Genomic DNA, 25,077 nt, shown 5'->3' on the forward strand with positions numbered 1-25,077 from the left:
TGTCAGTGTTCTATCAACATCAACATGTGCCTTGTTGTCTCTTACCTGAGTGGTTTCAGGTAGAGGGTGCCTCTTCTCCAGTGAGTCTGGATAGGCATGTCTGCCATGACTAGACCTTGGAGTTAGTGGACCTGAGCATAAATCCAAGTTTGTTTTATCCATCTTGGTCCTGCCTCAGGACAAGGGGATGGACTGGATGACCCCTCAAGGTCCTTTCCAGATTATCTTTGCCATAAGCCCTCAATTCTGAATGGCTTTTTAACACACATCCATGAGAACAATGACTGGAGAGACTCCAGTTGGCCAAGAGGATGAAATAAAATAGAAAGGCAAATAGACCTTCCTGAGTCTCTTTTCTGCCAGTGTGATATTGCTGTGATATGTAATTCCCACACTCATCCAGATCCTGACTGGAAACCATTTCTAACCAGAGCAGTAATTTTGGGTTCTCCCCCTTTTTCATTTTTTCAGGTGGACCTGCTGCCTTGAAGTGGGAACTGAAATAGAAGTAGATTTGAGAGAACCATGATGTCTCTTGGCATCGGCAAAGGTAATTTATCTTGTCCTCCCAAAGCTGCCTTGAAGCCCTTTCCATCTTTGAGATCATCCTGTGTGCTCTGTTATCTGAACTCCTGTGTCTGCGATTTTCCCCCATTCCAGTGTCTAGTATCTTAAATGTCTTGAGTCCTGCTTTTTCGTCTCAGGATTCCTCGACAGCCTGTCATGTACTTACTTTCTACAGAATTCTGTGTGTGTCATATATCACTTGGATAGAATTCCAGTGCCCACAAAGACAGAGAGAGATGAAAAACTAGTAACCTCCACTGAGTTTCAGTGTGAACAAAACAACATTCTAAGCAACTGTCTGTGGTTGCAGCTGACATAAACGGGGTGAATAAAATTCTTATCAGGACAACATGTATCCCATGAGTTGACAACAAATTCCTCAGCTGCTCTAGAACCCTGCTCCTAAAACTAATGCTTCTCACCATTTTGGTTGTGAAGAAAAACAATAAAATGTGAATCAAACATGAACAGAGGTAGTATTCATTTTCCTGAATCTGCAAACAGCCTGAAACTAATAGTTTGGATAACCTCATTCATCTTGATGCAGTTGATTCACTTTGATGATGATACTGGTTGTTGGCAGTCGCTCAATGAGTAGGACATCTTCGTGTCACCTTCCTATTCGTGAATCCATTGATGGCTGATCAGCCCAATTCTAGAGCTGCAGATCTTATCAAAAAGGGGCAGAGGCTGGTAGCTGTTGAAGGAGCGCAGGTCAGTTTTTGATGCTCATCTTCTCCACGTCTGCACTGTGCTGGAACCCCTCAGAGTGTGCCCACCTTCTCATAGATTACTGTTCTCTACTGGGGACGGGCTTGGGCAAGATTCTGCCAGATGTTAACACTGATGCTGCACTTTTTTCATGTGTCCCTTCAGCACGTCCTTAAATCGCTTTTGCCAGCCCCCAATGCTCCTCTGTCCTTCCTCCAATTTGGAAAACAGAATCCGTTTTGGGAGGTGCTGATTAGCCATCCGAACTACGTGACCAGTCCAATGAAGTTGATGAATGACAATGGCTTCAATGCTGATCGTATTCGACTCTTCCAGGACACTAGTGTTTGTGTGCCTATCCTCCCAAGAGATATTTAGGATTCTTCTGAGGCAGCATTGATGATATTTTTCAGTGCTTTCAAACAATGCTTGTATGTTGTCAAGGTTTCACATGCATACGGTAGTGTTGGAACAACCAGTACACTGGTGGACATCCCAGTTCTCAATGACCCTCTGTCTCAGGTGAGTGAAAGCAGGTCTTGCTTGGCTCAGACAATGCTGGATTTCCGCCTCTCTCCATCCTCTTTAGAGCCCTCTTTCAGGAAGTTGAAGGCTGCTATCAAATCACCCTCAGTCTTCTCTTCTGCAAAGCTAAATAAGCCCAAATCTCTCAGTCTCTACTCATAGGTCATGTGCTCTAGCCCCTTAATCGTTTTTGTTGCCCTCTGCTGAAACTGCTCCAGTGCATCCACATCCTTTCTATACTGGGGGACCCAGTACTGGACACAATACTTCAGATGTGGCCTCACCAGTGCTGAGTAGAGGGGAATAATAACTTCTCTAGATCTGCTGAAAATGCTTCTCCTAATGCACCCCAATATGCCATTAGCCTTTTTGGCTACAAGGGTGCACTGTTTTCTCATATCCAGCCTCTCTTCAACTGTAATCCCCAGGTCCTTTTCTGCTGCACTGCTACTTAGGCAGTTGGTCCCCAGCCTGTAACAGTGTTTGGTATTCTTCTGTCCCAAATGCAGGACTCTGCACTTCACCTCATTGAACTTCATCAAATTCCTTTTGGTCCAATCCTCCAATTTGTCTAGGTCACTCTGTATCCTATCCCTACCCTCCAGTGTATCTACCTGACCCCTCTAGCTTACTGTCATCTGCAAATTTGCTGGGGGTGCAATCCATTCCCTCATTCAGATCATTAATAAAGAAGTTGAATGATGCTGGCCCTAGAACTGATCCTTGGGGCACTCCACTTGAAACTGACCACCAACCAAACATAGAACCTTTGACTGCTAGCCATTGCGCCCATCAATCAAGCCAATGTATACATACCTCCTCCGAATGTGTAAAATTTTCCACACAGTTTCTGCACCTTTTCAAATACGCTAAAGTACGTGCGCGCGCGCACACACGCACACGCACACACCCCTCTTCACCCCCAGATAACCATCCCAGTACTCCCACTCCCCCAGCACTCCCAAAATACCCCTTCCAGCACACTCACAACCTTCCTGCAGCCCCTAGCTGTATCCCCTCTCTTTTGATCATATTTTCTTTTGGGAACCTGCAGTATGATCAGGCAAATTGCATCTGCACTAATGGCTTTGCTGTGGTAACCCTCCCACCCCCACTGATGTAGTTCCAGTGGTGTAAAATCTGTGTGGGGCAAGCCCAACCTTCTGAGCGTTTGTTCCTGGATTTCAACTGGAAAAGAGGGTGAGTCTTTGACAGCAGGCTTTCCTCACACCTTCTCATTTTTCACCTGGGAAAAATATTTTCATGCAAAGAAAGGAGAGTGTTTATTCTGAAAGGGTCTTTTCCCCATGTGAAAATTCCCTTTTTCTGTCCAGCAATACTCAGCCCTTTAAAGATAGTTTTTAGCAAGGTCAGCCCATGTTTTAATATTTCCCCTACACACACATACTGCTCCTTCACAGCCTAGCTTTCCACATTCCACCTTCCCTGACCCCTCCCAAGGCTTCTCTGGATCTCCCACTGATGATGTCACAAGTCCTAATTTCCAGCCCATTACATTTTCAGTACTCCTGTGTCAGCATTTGAATTAAAGTTAATAATGCTTATGATAGTGACTGAGAGATTAAGATCGCAGATAGAAGAACATATAGCAGATGATCAAGCAGGGTTCAGAAAAGATAGAAGTACCATACAGCAGATATTGGCATTAAGACTGATAGCGGAGAAAGCTCAATGAAAGAACAAAAACGTATACACTTGCTTCGGCGATTTTTCAAAACGCATTTGACAGTATAGATCGGAAAGTGACTTGGCTGGTGTTGGAGTCGTATGGAGTGGATAGCAGACTGATACAGTTGTTGAAAGATATCAATGATAATGCGGAGGCAGCAGTGAGAACGTGGGGAGTTGGGAAGTTGGTTTAAAACAAGTAGAGATACGAGACAAGGAGATCCAATATCGCCAAGTATCTTCATCGCACATCTGGAGAGCGCGATGGACAAGATCAAGGAAGAGGTAGAAGGGATATCTGTGCATGGGGAAAAAAATTAACAACTTGAGGTTCAGGGATGATATAGTTATCACTGAAGAAGATGCGAAAACAGTGCGGGTGTTAAACGAAGAAGGGAAGCGGTAAGGACTGATTATGCACATAGATGAAACAAAAACAATGGTATTTGGAGATAAGGAAATAGGAAGGAAGATCAGTGTGGATGGTATTTGAACTAGAAAATGTAGAGAAGTTCACATCTGGGGAGCAACATAACGTATGATCTAGACTGTAAGAAGGAAATAGCTACTAGAATAGCGAAAGCAAGAGCGAGTTTGAAGACGATGGATAAGATCTGGAAAAGCAAAGCAATTAGCTTAAGAATGAAGCTGGGCGTCTTGAAGACATGTAACAGCAATGAAGGGTCCTGTGGCACCTTACAGACTAACAGAAAAGTTTTGAGCATGAGCTTTTGTGAGCACAGACTCACTTCATCAGATGCTGGTCTTGGAAATCTGCAGGGCCAGGTATAAATAAGCCAGAGCAAGGGTGGGGATAACAAGGTTAGCTTAGTCAGCAAGGGCGAGGCTTACTACCAGCAGTTGATCTGGAGGTGTGAACACCAAGGGAGGGTAAGCTGCTTCTGTATTTAGCCAGCCATTCACAGTCTTTGTTTAAGCCTGAGCTGAGGGCGTCGAATTTGCAGATGAAGCGTAGCTCAGAAATTTCTCTTTGGAGTCTGGTCCTGAAATTTCTTTGCTGTAGGATAGCTACATTTAAGTGTGCTACTGTGTGGCCTGGGAGATTGAAGTGCTCTCCTATGGGTTTTTGTATATTGCCATTTCTGATATCTGATTTGTGTGCGTTTATTCTTTTACGTAGAGCCGGTCCAGTTTGTCCGATGTATATAGCAGATGGACATTGCTGGCACATGTATATTCAGCAGCATGTTGTATGGATATGAGAGATGGGTGATAACGAAAGATTCGAAAAGAAGAATATTGGTGTTCGAAAGGAGTTGTTGTAGAAAGATTCTAATAGGATGGATGCAGAAAGTCACCAATGAGGAATTATATAGAAAGATACAACCAAAAGAGAACCTGCTGCAGAAGGTTATAAAACGGAAGCTACAGCTATTTGGACATATTTGCAGAATGAATGACAAATGAAAAATCAAGACCCTAGTATTTGGCATAATGGACAGTTTGAGTAGGAGAGGCAGACCTCACAGAGAACGGATGGATGATGATGTAGATTGGTGCGGAGCTAGTCTATAGAAACTAAGCCACTCTGCACTGGATAGGGAAAGATGAAAAGAAATAGTGAGAGAGGCATCAGACACCAACAGGCGCTGAGCCCACGGTTATTGATGATGATGAAGTGAATGAGGTAATTAAGACTCCTAACAGGTAAGAAGAAAAAGCCAATGGAAAAATAAGTAGTTTTTTAAACAGAGTAGCACTGAAGGAAATGTCCATATAGCCATGATAGGCAGTCTGCTGCCCACAGGCCACATGTAACCCACCAGGGTTCTAGTAGTGGCCTGCACCCCCTTGTCTCATCCACATACCATGCCTCTTGCATGCTGGGGGCCCTGTGCTTACCTACTCCTCTCCCTCCCTCCCAGCACTTCCAGAGCACTGTGAATTGGCTGGTTCCCATCCCATCTCCTGTCTCCCTTGCAGAGCTTGAAGGGTGCTGTCAGCTGATTGATGGTGTTCAAGCTCTGGGAAGAGTAACAGAGAGGTCGCCATGTTAGTCTGTATTCCACCAAAACAAACCAGAAGTCATGGAGCACTTTAAAGACTAACAAAATAATTGATTAGGTGATGAGCTTTCTTGGGACAGACCCTCTTCCTCAGATGTCTGGGAGAGCTGGGGGAGGAGTGTGGATGGGGCACCAACCATCAGTGCTCTGGAAGTGCTGGAAGGGAGGGGAAGGAGTGTACTGGGGGAGGCAGGAGGCAGGGAAGAGGCTGGGTAGGGGGTTCAGGGAAGGGGTGGAGTGGAGGCTGAGCTATGATGGAGAGGAGCAAGAAAGCAGTCACATAGCACTTTAAAGACTAACAAACTAATTTATTAGGTGATGAGCTTTGGTGGGGCAGACCCACTTGGATGGAGAGGAGGACTGAGTAGCCCCTGGTGAAGTGGGAAGTGACACCTATTTGAAGCAAGGCTGTGTGAGTTGCATGCTGATTGCACCCAACATTCTGATTGTCATTCACTCCCCCCACTTCTTTATTACTTTTGCTACCAGTTTAATTTATCCCTAATATTGGATCACTTTGTGTTGCAAAGGCAGGATACAGAAGGAGAATCAAGTGCAATGTATTTAGTCTTATTCCTGGAGTCATGGTTAGGGCACATGTCTGATTTCAATCCTGCAGCTCACGGAGATGAAAGAGGGCCACTTATGCCACACGCTTACTAGTCTTGGTTACCCATTGCTGCCTTATAAGCACGGGAAGCTAGTGCTTGTGCCCTAATCAAAATGAAAGACCCATTGTGCCTGGTGTAGTGTGTATATGCAGGAAGATGTGCATTTGAAAAAGCAATTGGGAATGGAATGATAGGTGTTTCTCTAGCACACTAATTTGAAGCTGACACTAAGCAAGGTTTGCAAATAGGACTCTTATGTTCTTTTGGTCTGGCTGTCCTGTTGAGCAAGTCCTAAGCTTGTCTTACTGTCAGGTTGCAGACATGGCAAACTAAGCATGACAATCAGAAACATGGGTTTTTTCCAACCTAACTTCATAGGTGCTGGAACTAGAGATGCGGGGGGTGCTGTAGTACCTTCTCTGTTGAAGTGGTTTCCTTTATATACAGGGTTTCCAGTTGGGGTCACCAGCTTTCCACATCCCCCCTACTCTAAACATTGTTTCAGCCTCCCTGCGTTTTTGCCTCTCTTGCAATAACTAGAGCCTTTCTCAATGGATTCGGGAGAATGTGGAGACAAGCATACTGCCTTTCAGATAAATGGTCAGTCACCTGAATATCTTTGGTCCTTTGTGATAGGAAAACAACTGATTCCTGCTAAGTACTTCTCTTAAAGGAGCATGCACAAATGAGCACTGTGAGTTCCAGCACAAGAGTGCTATAGGCCAGGGCATCCAGTGTAAAGTGGCACCCAGATCCCATCATGGAGTCAGCTTCTGACTGCCCTCTGGCAAATTCCAGTGGCCAAAGCCTGTATGAGCAGGTGAAAGATTCCCAGAGTATTTTGAATCTCTTAAAATAAGAAGAGATAAATAACAAATAAAAAAATCTGGAATGGCTCCTGGAGGGGTCGATTGGTAGTCAGAGCTCTGTAATTATTCAACAAGTCCATCGCCGCAGTCCCATACATAATCTAACCCATCTCATCTTGTTGTGTATCGTAAGGTGTTATTCCACCCAGTGAAGAAGACCGCAAGAAAATCATCAGGCAGATGAAGGTACGCACCACCCTGAAAGAGGATAAGAGCTGGATCCACCCAAAAAACTCAGAAAATGAGGAGAAGATGAAGAGCAGCCCATTGTAAGTGGGGTTACCAGTCTCACCCATCCCCACTTTGTTGCTCCTTCCCCCAGAATCCTTTGCTATCTTGGGAGGGTCCCTTCCTCAGATTCAGTGGAGTTATGGGACAAACCCATCACCACAAGGTATTCCCTTAGGATTATACAAGGCCCTGTGGCTGGCAGTGAACTTATAATCAAATGGACATGTTGGTTATATTTACTTTTGATAGTTAAATGGAATGAACATTCCAAGGAACCATGAACCCCATAGCTCAGAGGAGTTTTTTGTCCACAAGAGATGTCCACATGCTAATGAGAGAGGATCAAGTGAACTCATGTTACAGCCCTGTCCAGTGCCCTGGGCCTGTAGTTGCTGGCATAGCAAAAAGAGGGTGCAAAGCTACCTGAAGTGGGCATATGTAGGTTGCCACATGTGGAGGGAATTCTGGATGCCAAAGGCGGTAAAGCCAGCACAATTAGCTCTCCACCACCACTAGCTGGTACCAGGTCAAGGTGTATTGCTTGGAGCTTGGGACTACAGACGTTTAAAGCACCAGTGTTTTATTTAGATGTTCAATGAAAAACAAAACAAAAATCTCCCTCCTTTCTAAAGGAGCCGCTGCAGTGGTGATGAAACCTGAGTGTATCAGCAAGCTGACAGGTTGTTCCATCCCCACACAAGTTTGGATGATGGAGATTCTCTGGCAGAAACTTTTCCTTTTTGTTTATAAAGCACGATCTGCAGCACAAGGGCCTGCTAAATAAGAGCAGCAGTAAGGAGGCAGACAGTGCAACCACAGTGGCTTTGACACCAGAGTGACAATTAGGAGACCTGATTTCTATGCCTAGCTCTTCACAGTGTCACTGTATGACTTTGAGTAAGACACTTCCCATGAGGAATGCCAACCCTCCTGGTTTCATGGAGGGGTTCTGAGAATCAGGCTTGATCTCTGGGAGACTACCAAAGCCAAACTTGGAGATTTGAAATGCTAAAACTCTGGCAGCACAGATAGTCTAAGCCAGGCTACTTGTCTGTCCTACTCCACACCACTCCTGATGAACACGCCCCTGTGGACTGTGCTGGAGGACAAGCAATCACCATGTGCTGCCCCCATCATGAGCACTGACTCTGCAGCTCCTGTTGGGTGGGAGCTGTGTCCAATGGAATCTGCAGGGATGGTGTCCCCACAGGGATGTGCTGGCTGCAGCATAGGGTAGAGCAGGTAGGGATCCTGCCATTGCTTGTTGCCTTCCTCTAAAGCAGGGGGGGGCAATTGATGCGGGGACATGCCAAGAATTTGGAAAGTGGTCATGGGCCGTACTCTTCCGTGGTATTAACGGAGGAGGTGCAGGGTCTTGGTTGAAGGTTGGGTGCAGAAGGAAGCTTTGGATAAGGAATTGGGATGCAGGAGGGGTGTGGGATCTGGAAGGGAGTTTGGGTGAAGGAGACAGTTGTGACCTGAGGCAGGGGACTGGAATGCAGAAGTGGGTGCAGGGTTGTGACTTGGGGCAGGAGGGAGTTGTGAGCTGGGGCAGGGGATTGAGGTGCAGGATCTGGGAGGAGTTATAGGTGCAGGTGGAAGGGCAGAAGATTGTGTGGTGGGTGGGGAAGAGGGTTGAGGGGGAAGGGGATCTGCAGCGCCAGAGGCAGGCTCTGGCTGGGAGAGTTACCTGGGTGGCTGCTGGCCAGCAGCCCCATGGCAGGCTCTCTGCCTGCTGCAGCCACTTGCTGCTCAGAACTACTGCCAGTTTCATGTAGCTCTAGATGCTGGAGTGGAAGGTGAGGCCTTGCATGCTGCACGCACACGCTGCCCCCGACCAAAGCAAATTTTCTGAGCTTCTATTGGCCAGAAACGATAAACCATCAATGGGAGCTCAGATATTTTGCAAAGGGGTGGGAGCAGCATGCAAAATCTCCCCCATTGCCTGGTGTCCGGAACAGAGAGTTACAGGGAGCAGGAAGTCATGTAAAGCCGTGGCTAGCTGTTCCATGCCTGAAGTGGCCTGCGGGCTGGATCTGTCCCATGGGATGTATGTTGCCTACCCCTGCTATGAAGTAATGTGCACATTGGGGCACTATAAATAATAACAGCAATATTTGTGACATTGCAGAGGTGTGAACAAAATAAAAATTTGGCTGCTTTGGTAGGGGCATTTTCCATACCCCCTGCATCAGGGTGGCCTGTTTATACCCCATCTTTCCCACAGCTGGAGGGTCTGATTCTCCCTGCCAGGGCCTGTGGAGCTTCATCTCCCTTCCACAACTCCAGCTCCATGGCTGGTAAAACTCACTTTCCCCCAACAGCCAGAGGTTCTGGATCTCTCTTGTGGCCCCAGGGCTGGAGCAGTTCTGTGCGTGCACTGAATGGGGGTGCTGTGCCACTTCTTGCTCCCTGCACACATCCCTGTGACATTGGCAACACGGTGCCTTTCAGGGACATGTTCACCTTGCAGTGAAAGGGGAGATGGGGAGTCTGCTGCTGCTGAGGTCAGGGGGAGAGCAAGGTGCTTAGAAACTATGGTAGTGGGGGCCATTGAAGTCCCTTTGCTGGTTGGCAGGTAGGTGGGTAGAGATTGTCAGCTCCCTGGGGCACTGACTGTCCTTTTATTTTGTTTGTACAGCACACAGCACAGACGTCCAGGTTTGTGATAGTTGCTTTGATGTGCTACTGCAATAGAAATAGTTAATAGATCAAGATTTCCAAGAGTGCCTACTGATTCCAGTTGCCCATGTGGCATGTTACAAAGGGACAGACTTTCATCAGGGCCCAGCTCCTCAAGATATTTAGGCTTCTAACTCCCAGTGAAAGCATCTAAGCACCTTTGAGGACCTGTGCCCCAACCTCAACAAATCAGACCCTTTACAGCATCTCAGGTTGAGCACCAAAAAATTCGAACACCTCAAATGACTGGTCATTTTTGAAAATCCAGTATGGCTTACCCCTGCGTTGCTTCTCCTTCTGTTCTGTCCTAATCTCACTGTCAGAGAGATGTTTCTGATTCAGTGTTTCAGATGTTTTTGTGTCAGTCCATTAAGCAGGTCACAATTTGTAGGTTCTCACCTTATCTGATGATGATCTTTCTGGCTCCCCTAAAGGAGTGTTTCCCCTAATTCCTTCTCCAGCTGAACCACAGACCCCCTTCTGCGGATGGACATTTTAAATAAGTTAGTGTGAATATGTTATTGTGTAAGAGAGGCAATGTTTGCTTTACCCATTATCTCTCCATGTATGTTCCATCTGTGGACTTATGTTCATGCCTGGAATTAAATGAACTGTCAGCACCAATTTTTTTCAGAATTAATCAGTTTTCTGAGTGAGCTGCTGAGTGATCCTAGAGTTAAAAATAGTGTTTAATAGTGTTAAAAAACTTCTGGAGTTATTTGTAAACAAGAGTGACTTTATAATCTTCAGATGGGGATGTGAAATACCATCATGGGGCTCATCATGGAAATCCTGCTCAGGATTTCTATTGTTGTAGCTTTGGACAGTACCAGAAGCTCTGATACACTGACAGCCTTATATCCTATAGGCATTTCCCTGTGACACTGATACTGCTGTTCCTTGTGAGTTGTTTTTTATTTCTATTCCCTTTGTAGGTTTCAAGGTTCCAAGCCCACCTCCGGTTACCTCATCAGGTTGGTATACAGATCTTTGTCCCCTGAATTAAAAACACTGGGGCTGCAGGTGACAGTAGGTAAGATAGGAGAGGATAAAACATGGAAAATATCAGTATCACCTGAGTTTCACTGTTAAGGTGGTGCCTGATTGTGGGATCCCCTGTGGGTAGATATGTTTGTGTTCTTAACAGGCAGAGCACTGGGAGTGATGGGAAATTAGATATCCTAGCCTGAACAGAAAGATGGCCACTTGGTTGGGGTGTCAGAAAATCCCTCCCCCGTCCTTTGTGAACAGCAGTGCATGGAAACCCAGCACACTGTGGCATTTTCCTTCCATTGCAGCAGTAAGTGTTGATCAGCAGTGTTCTTAGTCTGACAGAGGATCATGGATCCTGTATTCCCATACTCCCAAGTCCCCATGTGAGCTGATTTTGAAATACTGACAACCATGGAAAGGCTTCATCTGTTTCTGATCCAACATCTTGCCCATAATATAAGAGACAGGCCCTTCATCATCATCAACATCAACATCAACAACCACCATGGGCTCAGCACCCATTGGGGTCTGATGCCTCTCTCACTATTTCGTTCCCAGACAGGCCTTGCAAAGCCAAGATGCTAGATGTGTTGGTTTTCTCTCTGTTCCACTAAACCTTTAAGTGCTAGATGAATCCTGTACACATTCAGTATTCACAAAGCCGTCATGCTGTATGGAATATAAATCTGGACGGTGCAACCGCAATCAGACTAGATAGGTATCATTGTGATGGACAGAGATTATACAGTCAGTAGTGTGTTAGAGGCAATGAGAGCCTTGCAATCTATGGGGAAAATATGTAACTTAATAGATTTGATGGAGAGACAGATTTGGGGCCCCTATTAGTATGACCCTTTCCTCCAGGGCCTTTCTCAGTGGCTCTGTCAGCCTTTCTGCAGTCGTGGGTCTAAGATGGCCCTATACCTAACTACAGTTCTTCTCTTCCTATAGAGGGGTGTTCACCAGGACCATTGACAAGACTCCTGCTGACAATACCTCTGATTCCAATGACATGCAGAAAAGGTTTGTCTGATCTTGTTCTTCAAATAAGACCTATGTGGGGGTTTGGAATATTCTGCATATGCTGGTGCCCAGTCTTTGATTTCATACAACACCCATAGAGACCCACAGATCTCCATTAAATTGTCGTGGAGCCATTCCAACAACAGTCCACAATGCAGAGACAATGACGTTTCTACTAAACTAGAGAGAGACGTGAGCCCAACGTGCTGCACTTGGAGTGCATTCAAAACTCCAAACTCAAATCGCAGTTCTAAGGCTTAACTGAATGGGTTGTGGCATATAGCAGAGAAGTTCACCTTGCCCCACACCCTCCATTGACCTTCATGGAGGCTGCCAGAAATTGTATGGAGTGGGTGTTTTTCTCTGGTGCCTGTTCCAGAAATCAGATGCTGATTAGAGCTCTTTGTGGGATGTAGGAACCTTGTGAAAATGTCCATGCTGGTTGTGATGGGTCCCCTTGAGACTGTCACTTGTTGTGCTGAAATACCACTGAGCCCACCTGTCTGCCCTCTGTGGTGCTCCACCACCCTGTCCTGCTGAGTGAGACCCTCTGCTCTCCTCCACTGATGACACAGAGTTGGGGTCACAACCCACAGCAGAGCAACATAGATACTGAGATCAGCTCAGCTCTGGGAAAGCTCAGTGAAAAGGACTTGACACAGCACCTGGGTGCATAGCCTCAAAGGGATCAGAACTCCAGATAAATCCCTCTTATTCTGCAGAAAGTTTTATACAGAGCAAGCTTATAGGTTGTTGGCCCCTTTTTTCAGTGAAAGAAAAGTATACGCAGCTGTTCCCCTCTCCCTCCCACCCAGGTAGAACTTATTTACACTGGGTTTATTAGTAAACAAAAGTGGTTTTATTATGTATAAAAATATTATTTAAGTGTTTACAAATAACAGACAGATCAAAGTAAGTTACTAAGCAAAATAAAACAAAACAGCATAAGCTTAATATTCTAAAAACTTGCTGCAAGTAAAATCTCACCTTCAAGTTCTTTTTATCAGCTTTTTTTCACAGACTTGACCTTCCAGTCTCTGCCCAGGATAAGTCAGAATGGCATTGTGCTGTCCATGCATTGGACACAGTAATCTGCACAATCCATTAAGCCATCTCCTTCTCCCTCCTCTTTTGAAACATTCTCAAATAGGCATGGGAGGGAGTCGAGTGGAGGATTGTAAGGTCACAGGTGTTACCTTAATGGAAGTAACTGTGTATTATCTGCAGTGCTACAGCTCAGGCAAAGAGCACCAGTCTCCCCCACTTCTCCCCTGGATACAAGCTGACAACTGAGGACTACAAGAAACTGTGAGCATAGGAGAGGAGCAGCACACTGCTTCTCTATCCTGCATTATTAAACCACTTGTCTGGGTTGCTCAGCCTTCTACTAGGCCTTTACTTTAAAAGATGTTACTGTGTGGCACTTCCTTTGGGCTTAAAAGGTGTCTCACCTTTGTACTAGCCTGCATGGGGTCAGTTTCACCCCTGTTGGGAAGGGAGACAGAAGCCTCCAAACTATCACAAGGGATGCTTGCTTTCCACTATCTCTGGCCTGTCTGAAAGCAAGAAATGCAAGAATCTCATGTCGGGGCCTGCTGCCCAGGCACTGCCTGACTTTTCCGACCAAAGCATAATCTGGCTGCGCGTTCAGCATTGTGAATATCATCTGTTGAGGCTCAAGCCTGTAAATCAGAAAAGCTGGAGAGGGAGATGCTTTCACCATGGTATATGGAAAATAAAAGTACCTCTCCCATGAATGAGGGACAGGCTTCCAGTACGCCCTTTAGGTTTTGCACTAACATCTACCCCAAAGCCGTGTCATCTGCTTCATCTGTGCTCACCTGGCTAACTCTCTTATCCTGGTTCAAAGTCTGTTATCCAGTATTCGTTGCGTTAGATTTCTTTATGACTAGGTACAGAAGCAAAGACATTAACATAGCTCTCCTCTTCTCTCTTGGCTTCAGGGCTCCATTCAATGTAAGGCAAATATCCGTGAAGTCAGATGAAGAGGAGTCATCTTTTTCCCTAGATGAACATAAAAAGAGGTACAAGCTGCAGCAGCCAATATCTTTTCACGCGGGGGTTGCAGGGATTCAATGGAAAATACCCTGTTATCTTATCTACCAGCATCATGTGTGCCAGGGTCTTGAACTCTTTGGCTTAGGTATTGGGCCTGACTACAGTCAGAACAATAATGTATTTCTGTGCAGAACACATCAGTGCCCCAGACCTAGGGACTTCTAACAAAATATAACGAACTCTAAATCTGGACGCTTTTACCTTTTTGCCTTTTGGATCTAAATCCAGATCTGAACTTCCATAGCTCAGGCACAGCTCTAGCTTTCACATCACTTGCTCTATAAGATGGGACTGCCTGTAAAACTGCTTCAGAAGAGCAATCAGAGTTTGTGACTCCTGGAGTAATATTTTCGGAAGTACCTTTTCCCAGCATGGTGCTTGGGGGTTTTACCCTCATTCCATTATGGGCAAAAAACTGAGGTTGGCTCAATATCTGGATGGCAATCGGTTTCAAGTGGAGTGTCCCAAGACTCGGTTCTGTGGCTGGTGTTGTTCAACATCTTTATCAATGACCTAGATGAGGGACTGGATTGCACCCTCATCAAGTTTGCAGATGACACTAAGCTAGGGGAACAGGTAGACACATTGGAGAGTAGGGATAGGGTCCAGAGTGACCTAGACAAATTGGAGGATTGGGCCAAAAGAAATCTGATGAGGTTCAACAAGGAGAAGTGTAGAGTTCTGCACGTGTGATGAAAGAATACCAAGCATTGTTACAGGCTGGGGACTGACTGGCTAAGCAACAGTTCAGCGGAATGAGACCTAGAGATTGTGGTGGATTAAAGGCTGGATATGAGTAAACTGTGTGCCCTTGTAGCCAAGAAGGCTAACAGCATATTGGGATGCATTAGGAGGAGCATTTTGGCAGATCTAGGGAAGTTGTTGTTCCTCTCTATTCAGCACAGGTGAGGCCACATCTGGAGTACTGTGTCCAGTTTTGGGCCCTCCAGCATAGAAAGGATGTGGATGTACTGGAGCAGGTTCAGCAGAGGGCAGCAAAAGTGATTAAAGGGGTGGAGCACATGACCTATGAGGAGAGGCTGAGGGATCTGGGCTTATTTACTTTGCAGAAGAGAAGACTGAGTGGTGATTTAATAGCAACCTGCAACTTCCTGAAGGGGAGCTCTAAAGAAGGTGGAGAGAAAGTATTCTCAGTGGTGACAGATGGCAGAACAAGGAGCAATGGTCTGAAGTTATAGAAGGAGAGGAGTAGGTTGGATATTAGGAAAAACTGCTTCACCAGGAGGGTAGTGAAACACTGGAGTGTGTTGCCCAGAGAGGTGGTGGAAATTAAGTCCTCGCTTGATAAAGTCCTGCCTGGGATGACTTAGTTGGGGTTGATCCTGCTTGCAGCAGGGGGCTGGTCTTGATGACCTCCGGAGTTTCCTTCCAGCCCTTTGATTCTATGAAAATAATTCAATTTATTGGTTGATGAGCTTTCATGGGCCCGACCCACTTCTTCAGATCTGGCAAATGCTGTCCCATGAAAGCTTATCGCATGATAAATTAAATTGTTTTGATAGTCTTTAAAGTGCTTCAGGACTTTTTTGTTTTGTTTTGTGAAGATACAGACTAACACGTTTACCTCTCTGAGTCTTTTGGTTTTTTTTAAACCAGCTGCCTGTTAATTTCATTTGATGAAATTTCATTAGTTCTTGTGGTGTGAGGAATAAATAGCACTTTCTTATCTAATTTCTATATACCAATCATGATTTTATGGCCCTCAGTCATGTTCCCCGCTTTGTTGTCTCCTTTTCCGGGCTGGAAAGTCCCAGTTTTATTAATCTGTCCTCATACAGCACCCATGCCATACCCCTAATCATTTTGTATCTCTTTTATTTTGAAACCTTTTCAATACTCATTAGCTAGGATATGTTGGAATGTTGTTCTTAGCCTCTTTTTTTCAGAATCTGGAAATGGATGAGAGGAGATGAATCACTCAATGATTCCATGTTCTGTTCACTTCCTCTGAGGCATCAAGCGTTGGCCACTGTCAGAAGCGAGAATACTGGGCTAGATGGACCATATGTTCTTTTCCAAGTCCAATATATCTTTACTGAGACTGGGAGACCACATCTGCACATAGTATTCAAGATGTTCATGTATTATGGAGTTATATAGAGGCAATATATTTCTGTCTTATCTGTCCCATTGTTACTGATTTCTAGCCATCTGGTTGGCTTTCTTGGCTGCTGCTGCGCCCTGAGTGGACATTTTCAGTGAACTATTCAGAATGACTCCAAGATCTTTCTTGAATGGTAACAGCTAATTTAGAACCCGTTGTTTTGTATGTTTTCCAGTGTGCATTACTTTGCATTTATCAGAATTAAATTTCATCTGCCATTTTGCTGTGCAATTTCCCAGTTTTGAGAGATCCCTTGTAGTCTGCTTGGGACTTAACTATCCTGAGTAGTTGTGTGTCATATGCAAATTTTGTCACCTCATGTTTACCCCTTTTTCCTAGATAATCTGTGAATTTGTTGAATAGGACTGGTTTCCCCAGGAATACCTTTCTCCATTCTGAAAGCTGATTATTTGTACTGACCCTTTGTTTCCTTTTATTTTAATCCCTGACCAATCCATGAAAGGACCTTTGTTTTTATCCCATGGCAGCTTATTTTGCTTAAGACCCATTGGTAAGGGAACTTGTCAAAGGCTTTCTGAAAATCTGAGTACGCTATCATGCTTATTGACCTGAATGAGTTCTAATAGATTGGTGAGGCTTTATTTCTCTTTACAAAAAACATGTTCACTCTTCTCCAGCAATGTATATACATCTGTATATCTGAAATATTTTATATTATGGTTTCAACTAGTTTGCCTGGACTCTATTATACTTGGAATATTTCACACAGTGCTATGGACATGCATGGTAGAGTATAAATAATACAAAGACTGGACTTAATACCTCGCTGCCACAGTGATGGGTATAGAATAAATGGACAGATCAACTATTGTTACTGCCCTTGGCTCTTCCTTGATTTACGCTTTTCCAGAAAGCATGTTACAAGCATTCAATGACACATTCACTTCTAGTGCCCTCTGAGCCTAGCCTTCTCCTTCCCAGCTCCATCACTGAAACATGTTCTCCTTCCCTTTCAGGACAGAAGCAGCCAACAGTGTACTGAGGCGCACAGCCGTCAGGGGGCGCTCTTATGTCCTCTCTGCTGCCAAAAAAAACAGTGGGTGAGTCTCATGTGAGGGGTGAACAGAAAGGGAAACTATTATCAGATGTTTACCAGGGAAGTTATGGGCCTGATCCACTGAATACAGCGTGAGTTTCCATTGACTTCTAAGGGCTTTGAATCAAATTCAAACTGAAAAAAGTTCAAAACTCAGCACATACATTGAAAATCTTAAGAGTTTTTTTCCATCCAAGAGGAAAAGGAGCAAAAGTAAAGAAAAACCCCCAGAAGCACTGGAAAATTATTCCCAACTGCCTAGAACCCACAAATAAGATCTGGCTTCTCAGAACATCCCAAACACCTGCTTCCTCCAGTCCAGCTTTATTGTACCATGGAGAGAAGGCAGGGGCAGAAGGGGCTTGTAAACATTAGCATAGGTCATTCCAATCACCCCCAAAGAAATTAGATTCCAAGCAAGGTTTACACCCTACCATATAAGCTCTTTTCTGCAGGGACTGTATTTTAGCACAGGTTACAAGGCCCTCATCTCAACTGCAGCTCCTATAACAGTAGCTTAGGGTGACCATCCATCCCATTTTAGCCAGGACTGTCCCTTTTTTCAACTCCCTAGGAAGTGTCCTGACTAAAAAAAGGGCTAAATGTCCCTTATGTTGAAAAGCAGGGACCTGAATTTTAAAGAGATGGCTCCTTAAGCAGGGGCGGGTGTCTGTTTAAAGAACTATGTGATTTGATAGCAGCCTTCAGCTTCTTCAAGGGAGGCTCTAAAGAGGATGGAGGGAGACTGTTCTCAGTGGTGACAGACGGCAGAACATGGGGTAATGGTCTGAAGTTACAGAGCAGGAGCTGTAGGTTGGATGGTAGGAAAAAACTATTTCACCAGGAGGTGGTGAAGCACCGGAATGTGTTACTGAGAAGTGGTGGAATCTCCATCCCTAGAGATTTTTATGTCCTGGCTTGCTGAGATGATTTAGTTGGGGTTGATCCTGCTTTAGGCAAGGGGCTGGATTCTCTGACTGCCTGAAGTCCCTTCCACCCCTAGAATTCTATGATTCTATGATATGATTCTAAGGTGGGTAGGCTCTTTAAACAGATTGTTGCCAGCAGCCCCCGGGGAAATGGGAAGGGTGAGGGGGTCAGATTGTTGTGCACTCTTTGCTGTCACTGACGGAGGAAGACAGAGGCTGCATCTCAGATACACCCCCACAGAAAAGCCCACTGCTGGCACATAATAGGACTGGGGTAGAGAGGGCAGGGGCCTATGATGGGTGATGGTGGACAGCCACTGGGGGGGACAGGGGGAAAGTAGAGACAGCTGCTGTGGGGGTTACACTTAGCTTGGTAGCCCACAGGCGAAAGCCTCAGCCTGCTGCTCTGGCTTCTGCACATCTTTCTCCATACCAGCTCTCCCACTACCAGCCCACATTCCGGACATTAATAAGATGAGGACAAGGCACACACTTATACAGAGGAATTTGTTTTGGAAGTAAGGGAATTTCGAAGTTTGACGGGTATTTCGAAGCGCCCGCATCTAGACTGTCTGTCAGCACTTCAAATTTAGCAGCTTCAAAATTCGCGCGGCTGCCATTATGCTGATGAGGCACTGCCTATGCATGGCATTGCCTCATTGATATTCCCTGGTCTGTGTCATTTCCATGCCACCTTCAAAGAAGAGGGCTAGTGTAGACACGGCCAAACTGGTATAATTTACTCAAGGGCAATACAAGGTGGTGTACCTTGCACTGATTTAGAATTCATCTGAGCTGCGTCTACACGTGCACGCTACTTCGAAGTAGCGGCACCAACTTCGAAATAGCGCCCGTCGCGTCTACACACGTCGGGCGCTATTTCGAAGTTAACTTCGACGTTAGGCGGCGAGACGTCGAAGTCGCTAACCTCATGAGGAGATAGGAATAGCGCCCTACTTCGACGTTCAACGTCGAAGTAGGGACCGTGTAGACGATCCGCGTCCCGCAACGTCGAAATTGCTGGGTCCTCCATGGCGGCCATCAGCTGGGGGGTTGAGAGATGCTCTCTCTCCAGCCCCTGCGGGGCTCTATGGTCACCGTGGGCAGCAGCCCTTAGCCCAGGGCTTCTGGCTGCTTCTGCGGCAGCTGGGGATCTATGCTGCAGGCACAGGGTCTGCAACCAGTTGTCAGCTCTGTGTATCTTGTGTTGTTTAGTGCAACTGTGTCTGGGAGGGGCCCTTTAAGGGAGCGGCTGGCTGTTGAGTCCGCCCTGTGACCCTGTCTGCAGCTGTGCCTGGCATCCCTATTTCGATGTGTGCTACTTTGACGTGTAGACGTTCCCTCGCTGCGCGTATTTCGATGTTGGGCTGAGCAACGTCGAAGTTGAACGTCGACGTTGCCGGCCCTGGAGGACGTGTAGACGTTATTCATCGAAATAGACTATTTTGATGTCGCAACATCGAAATAAGCTATTTCGATGTTGGCTGCACGTGTAGACGTAGCCCTGGTGTTCTAGACAAATGCTGTATGTATGCCAGGGAGGCAGAAGGATTTTATGTGTAGCAAACAACAACTAAAAGGAAGGTGTTAAATAAGAAGGGGTGACTTTATTTTGCACCTTATCTGATGCACTTCCTGTTACATTGGTTTTTCATACCCACTCACTGCTAAATCTGTGCAAACTGCATTACTTTGTCCTGTATAACATCATTAAACATCATCCTTCATGTCTGTCATATTTGTCTCCACACCACCCCAGGGAATTGTCCCCATGCTAGGCCTGAGTTTGCCCACTTTGCCTTTAATCTTTGCCTTTGCATCTCCTTTACAGAAACCCAACTCAAGAAGTACTTCCCTTCATTGCCAAGAGGTGAGTCATTGGCTTTCTGCCCTCAAAATTGCAGTAGAGCTCCCTTTCTGTGGTGCTGTCTCAGTGTAAGGGTATCTGCTAAGGTCTAGAGTTTGGAGCTTCCATCTCCAATTAAATTTGAGGCAGGTAAAATGGCTAGATATGCTGGGCCCATCCTTCTGGGCGGACTGATATTGGCACTGGAAAGCTTCTAGTGGGGTGAACACAGCGACTTTGGCTATGTCTACACTGGCACTTTCCGCATTAAAACTTCTTTTGCTCAGAGGTGTGAAAAACACACCCCTGAGTTACAACTAAAGGTGTAAGAATCAAAAGCTGAGGTGTGGAAAACACTTTGCTGGGAGAAATCATGCTCTTGGCAACAAAGCTACCACCACTTGGTGGAAGTGGTTTTGTTTTGTCTCAGGGAGATGGAGAGGTTATACAGTGCACCTTACAACACTGAAGTGGCACAGACACACTGTTTTAAGGCATATAGTGAAGACAGAGCCCTAGATATTGAACTGGAAGATGACAATTGTGGGGACTGTCAAGAATCCTGGAACTGTGTCGGGAGATTACAAGAACCCACTTCCCTTCCCCCTCCTGAAGATATTGGTCCTTGTAAATAGGGTCACCACTGGGCTTTTGACTTCTAGAGAGCAGTCACTGCCAAACAAAGAAATACTACCCAGACGAAGATAAGGGCTTGCTTCACTCAGTTAACAGCATACTCGTTGTAAAATTTGGTTGTGGAGCTCTAGGGACCAAATTAAAGTTTGACTGCAGGATGGACAGAGAAATTCTTCTTCAGCATGAAGGGAGACAAAGTAAAATATTTGAATAAGTGTGTGCATGTGTGTGAAATGATGTTTGTGTCTTTATTTTTCACCCTGAAAGGATTGAAACTGAGGAGGAAGGAGGACCATGCATGAGGAGTCAGACCCTTCCAGCTTCATCGAGGTTCATTGTTGGTGGTAGAAGGTAAGTGTCCCTGCTTCTAGATTACTCTGTGTGTTTTCAGGTTGAGGTCCATTATCAAACTTGTCTTTCTGTATGATGCTGAGCTGGAGCAAAGGGTGAGGAAAATACAGCTCATGAGCCAGATGCAGCGCACCAAGCCTTTAAGTCCAGCCCACCCCACCAAGACCCTCAGGCATGGAGCAGCCCTAGTGCTCAACCCCACTGGCTGCTCGGTGTGGTTCCACACCACATGCAGAGGAGTGGGCAGGCAGAGGCTTTACATGCTGCCCCCAACCCCAACACAATCTTTCAGCTCCTATTGGCCAGAAACCCTAAGGTTTAGTGAATGGGAGATTGTACTTTGTGGCTGTGTCTACACCGCAGCAATCTTTCAAAAGATTTTCTTCAAGAGATCTTCCAAAAAAACCTTCTTTCAAAAGAGCGCATCCACACACAAAAAAGCTGATTGAAAGATTGATCTGCTCTTTCAATAGAGAGCAGCCTCAAAGCCCTCCCTCTTTCGAAAGAACAAGCCAGGGATCAAAAAAATCCAGTGCGATGAGGACTGCTCTTTCAAAAAAAAAAAATACCCTGGGGCATCTACACAGAATCTTTCAGAAAAAGGAGCTCTTCCTGATCCAGGAGTGAAAAACAGCTTCTGGAAGAAGAGCCATGTTCTTTGAATTTTCAGATCAAAAGAGCACATTTAGCATGTAGAGATGCTGCATGTTCTTTCGAAAAAGGGTGTACTTTTATGAAAGAACTTGCTAGTGTAGACCCAGCCTTTGAGAAAATTGGCTTTTCCCCACATGTTCTCCAGTAGGCTGCCACAACATTCTCCAGGCTGACGAAGAGAGTATGGGCTAACAATAAGCTCATTGTACACACCAAGGTGCAGGTCTACACAGCCTGTGTTTTGAGCACACTGCTGTACGCCAGTGAAACATGGACTTAGCGCTCAAAACAAGAGCAGCGGCTCAACACGTTCCAAATGCGCTGCCTTAGGCGCATACTTGGTATCTCATGGCAGGACAAGGTCCCCAATAGCGCAGTGCTTGAGAGGGCAGGCACCGCCTCCATGTTCACCCTTCTCAAACAGAGGCGTATGCGCTGGCTGGGCCATGTCTCACGCATGACGGATGGCTGAATACCGAAGGACCTCCTCTTCGGCGAACTGGCGTCTGGAAAGAGGCTGAAAGGGCGACCTAAATTACGCTACAAGGACATGTGCAAGCGTGACCTCAGCGCGCTCTCTATCAGTGTGAACACCTGGCATTCGCTCACCTCAGACAGGCATGCCTGGAAACAGGGAGTGAAGGAAGCTCTTGCTATGTATGAAACTACCTTGGTGAAGGAAGCGGAAGACAGGAGAGCCCTCAGGAAGATCCATGCCTGTGATACCAGAGCGACATCTGCCTACTGCTGCTCACAGTGCGGAAAGGACTGCCACTCCTGCATTGGATTGCACAGCCACAGAAGACGCTGCTCAAATCAGTCCAACTGGGGCACAAACCCATGATCCCTCGGGATCGAAGGATGCCTACTATCTCTAGTAGGGGGCAGAACCTCTTCAAAAGTTTAGCCTGTGTACAAAGCCATTTTTGTACAGGGAAGGGAATATACCAGCACAGGGCACAGTAGGTGCATACACGCACATACTAGGCAGCTGTTCAAGTTACTTCTGCTAGTTATTGGCACCCAGAGGCCTCTGCCATGAAGTGCTAGACAGATCCTGTGCTAAAGATTTCACATTCATGAACTGTAGAAGAAACCCTGTAAGGAATCCATGATGTCTGTAACTTCAGTGTCCCTTGCATGAGTGCATACATCTGCCCAGGACCATTGCATTGCAGACCTGAGGCTTTGCAATGGCTATTAGACTATGTCTACGTTAAGAGAGAAATTCAAATTTATGAAATATGAATTTGTAACACTGGGTTTTATACATTTGTGTCCTCACCTCCCCACAAATTTGAGGTAGTGGTGCCACACTAGGGCTACGTCTACACGTGCATGCTACATCGAAATAGCTTATTTCGATGAATAACGTCTACACGTCCTCCAGGGCTGGCAACGTCGACGTTCAAGTTCGACGTTGGGCAGCACCACGTCAAAATAGGTGCTGCGAGGGAATGTCTACACACCAAAGTAGCACACATTGAAATAAGGGTGCCAGGAACGGCTGCAGACAGGGTCACAGGGCGGACTCAACAGCAAGCTGCTCCCTTAAAGGGCCCCTCCCAGACACAGTTGCCCTAAACAACACAAGATCCACAGAGCTGACAACTGGTTGCAGACCCTGTGCATGCAGCATGGATCCCCAGCTGCAGCAGCAGCAGCCAGAAGTCCTGGGCTAAGGGCTGCTGCACACGGTGACCATAGAGCCCCGCAGGAACTGGAGAGCGAGCGTCTCTCAACCCCTCAGCTGATGGCCGCCATGGTGGACCCCGCTATTTCGATGTTGCGGGATGCAGATTGTCTACACGTGCCCTACTTCGACGTTCAACTTCGAAGTAGGGTGCTATTCCCATCCCCTCATGGGGTTAGCAACTTCAATGTCTCTCCGCCTAACGTCAATTTCAACTTCGAAATAGCGCCCAACACATGTAGCCGTGACGGGCACTACTTCGAAGTAGCATGCACGTGTAGACGCGGCCTAGATCACCAAACATCGATTGTTGCAGCAGTGCATTGTGGAAGCCTGTTGCACAGTTCCCTCAGACCCATGGCATTCTTTCCCCCCCGCCCCCCCGCTGGTGCAGTATGAGGAAAAAAAATGCCCCACAAGTGGTTGTTGGTATGTGATGTCATCTTTCCACATTGCATTGCCCTCATTCCCCTCCCATGGAAAGCAAATGGCCAGTTTGTCAGGAGAAAAGAAGAAAAAGTCGGGAATCCCAGGCAAAAAAAATCCAAACAGGCTGGCTTAAGAGGGTGACTGAATCATGTAAACTGGTTGCTCAGGTGTTTTTCGACCATAGAAAGAACACCTTTAGGTATGACTTTTTTGCCTGATCAGCCAACTAGCACGCAGGACCAGGGGACTGTCATACCCACATGCCAGCATGACTCTGTGCCCTGGGATCACCCACATGACTGTGCCATCTCATCTGGCCACCCAGCCACTTCCCCATTTCCGCCCCTGGCCCCTTGAAACCACCCCTCCTGAGCAGAATGATAGGACTTTTATCTAATCAGCCAACTAGCACTCCAGGCAGGGGACTGTCATACCACCCTGCGATCATGCAGGTGACTGTGCCATCTTAACTGGCCCCTCATTCCCTCCATCCCTTGAAACCACCCTACCTGTGTGAAAATGTTATGGGAACAAATTACATCTTGCGATATCTGCAAATCCCCCCCCGCCCCCCCCCCACAACACTCTACGAGGGGATGTGGTTGAAGGCCCAGTTGACGGGGTTCCTTCAGGGGCTTTCTCTGGCAGAGGGTCCAGCCCTGAATGCCAATGACTGCAGAATCCCCACATTCTATGCGGGTTGCACTGGGGGATGTGGTTGAAGGGTCCAGTGCGGGGTGGTGTCTGAAGTCATCATAATATCGTAGTGCAATGCACCCATCACTCCCACCACTGGAAAACAAAGGACCAATCAAAGGAATTTTGTGCCATTTTTATGGCACTTTTCAAGAAAGCCTTCGCCTGGCTCACACTGCTGCACAATGCCATCATGGATACAGAACAGCTCATAGCCATTCCACAGTGCATCATGTCCAGTACCTGATCTGTCATGCAGCATTTTATTGTTGGAAGAGAGTGGAATGATTTGATAGCTGCAGATATATTGGATGATGATATGAAGGAACTGGAAAACAGGAATGCAAAGTTGCTGGCTGCCCCGGATGCATTGATTACAGTGTACTGCCGTTTCTGGAGATGTGAAACCAGCAGATGTTGGTGGGACTGGCTGGATTTTTATGTTGAGTCTGGAAGCCATTTTCTGTGTCTGGTGTGGCTGTTGGTTCCAAATATTGTGCTAGGTGGTTGTGTGAGGTGCCTGGTGAAAGCTGATGATGCTCTGAATCTATGTATGCTACTTATATGACTGTATCATGTATGTAGGTAAAGTTATAGATTTTAGCTATGTAGCTGTGTTGGAAGGTGTTTGAGTGCTAAGCTTTGCATTTGGGA

General features: G+C 46.2%; 2 protein-coding genes across 2 annotated transcripts in view; both read left to right on the forward strand.

The window, feature by feature from the left end:
- The first annotated feature begins 525 nt into the window (after nt 1-525).
- Nucleotides 526-19,992, forward strand: ZNF185 (zinc finger protein 185 with LIM domain). The gene is made up of 7 exons (XM_075008143.1): nt 526-550; nt 7,133-7,268; nt 11,857-11,928; nt 13,156-13,236; nt 13,893-13,973; nt 17,110-17,193; nt 19,950-19,992. The coding sequence occupies exons 1-7, from the start codon at nt 526-528 to the stop codon at nt 19,990-19,992; spliced, it is 522 nt and encodes a 173-aa protein (XP_074864244.1).
- An 883-nt stretch (nt 19,993-20,875) lies between these two features.
- Nucleotides 20,876-25,077, forward strand: part of LOC142020412 (uncharacterized) — a 47,781-nt gene continuing 43,579 nt past the window's right edge. Inside the window, exon 1 of the mRNA XM_075008188.1 lies at nt 20,876-20,951. Coding sequence (XP_074864289.1) covers nt 20,899-20,951 — 53 coding nt within the window. The 5' untranslated portion in view covers nt 20,876-20,898. The remainder of the gene's footprint in view (nt 20,952-25,077) is intronic.

This window comes from Carettochelys insculpta, chromosome 13 (assembly GCF_033958435.1).
Source record: "Carettochelys insculpta isolate YL-2023 chromosome 13, ASM3395843v1, whole genome shotgun sequence".
Lineage (NCBI taxonomy): Eukaryota > Metazoa > Chordata > Testudines > Carettochelyidae > Carettochelys > Carettochelys insculpta.

Excerpts from the sequence above, each read along its gene's own strand:
- ZNF185 (XM_075008143.1), top strand. The coding sequence starts at position 526 with ATGATGTCTCTTGGCATCGGCAAAG. Across the intron at positions 7,269-11,856 it reads AAGATGAAGAGCAGCCCATT|AGGGGTGTTCACCAGGACCA; the intron begins GTAAGTGGGGTT and ends CTCTTCCTATAG. Across the intron at positions 13,974-17,109 it reads CTAGATGAACATAAAAAGAG|GACAGAAGCAGCCAACAGTG; the intron begins GTACAAGCTGCA and ends CTTCCCTTTCAG.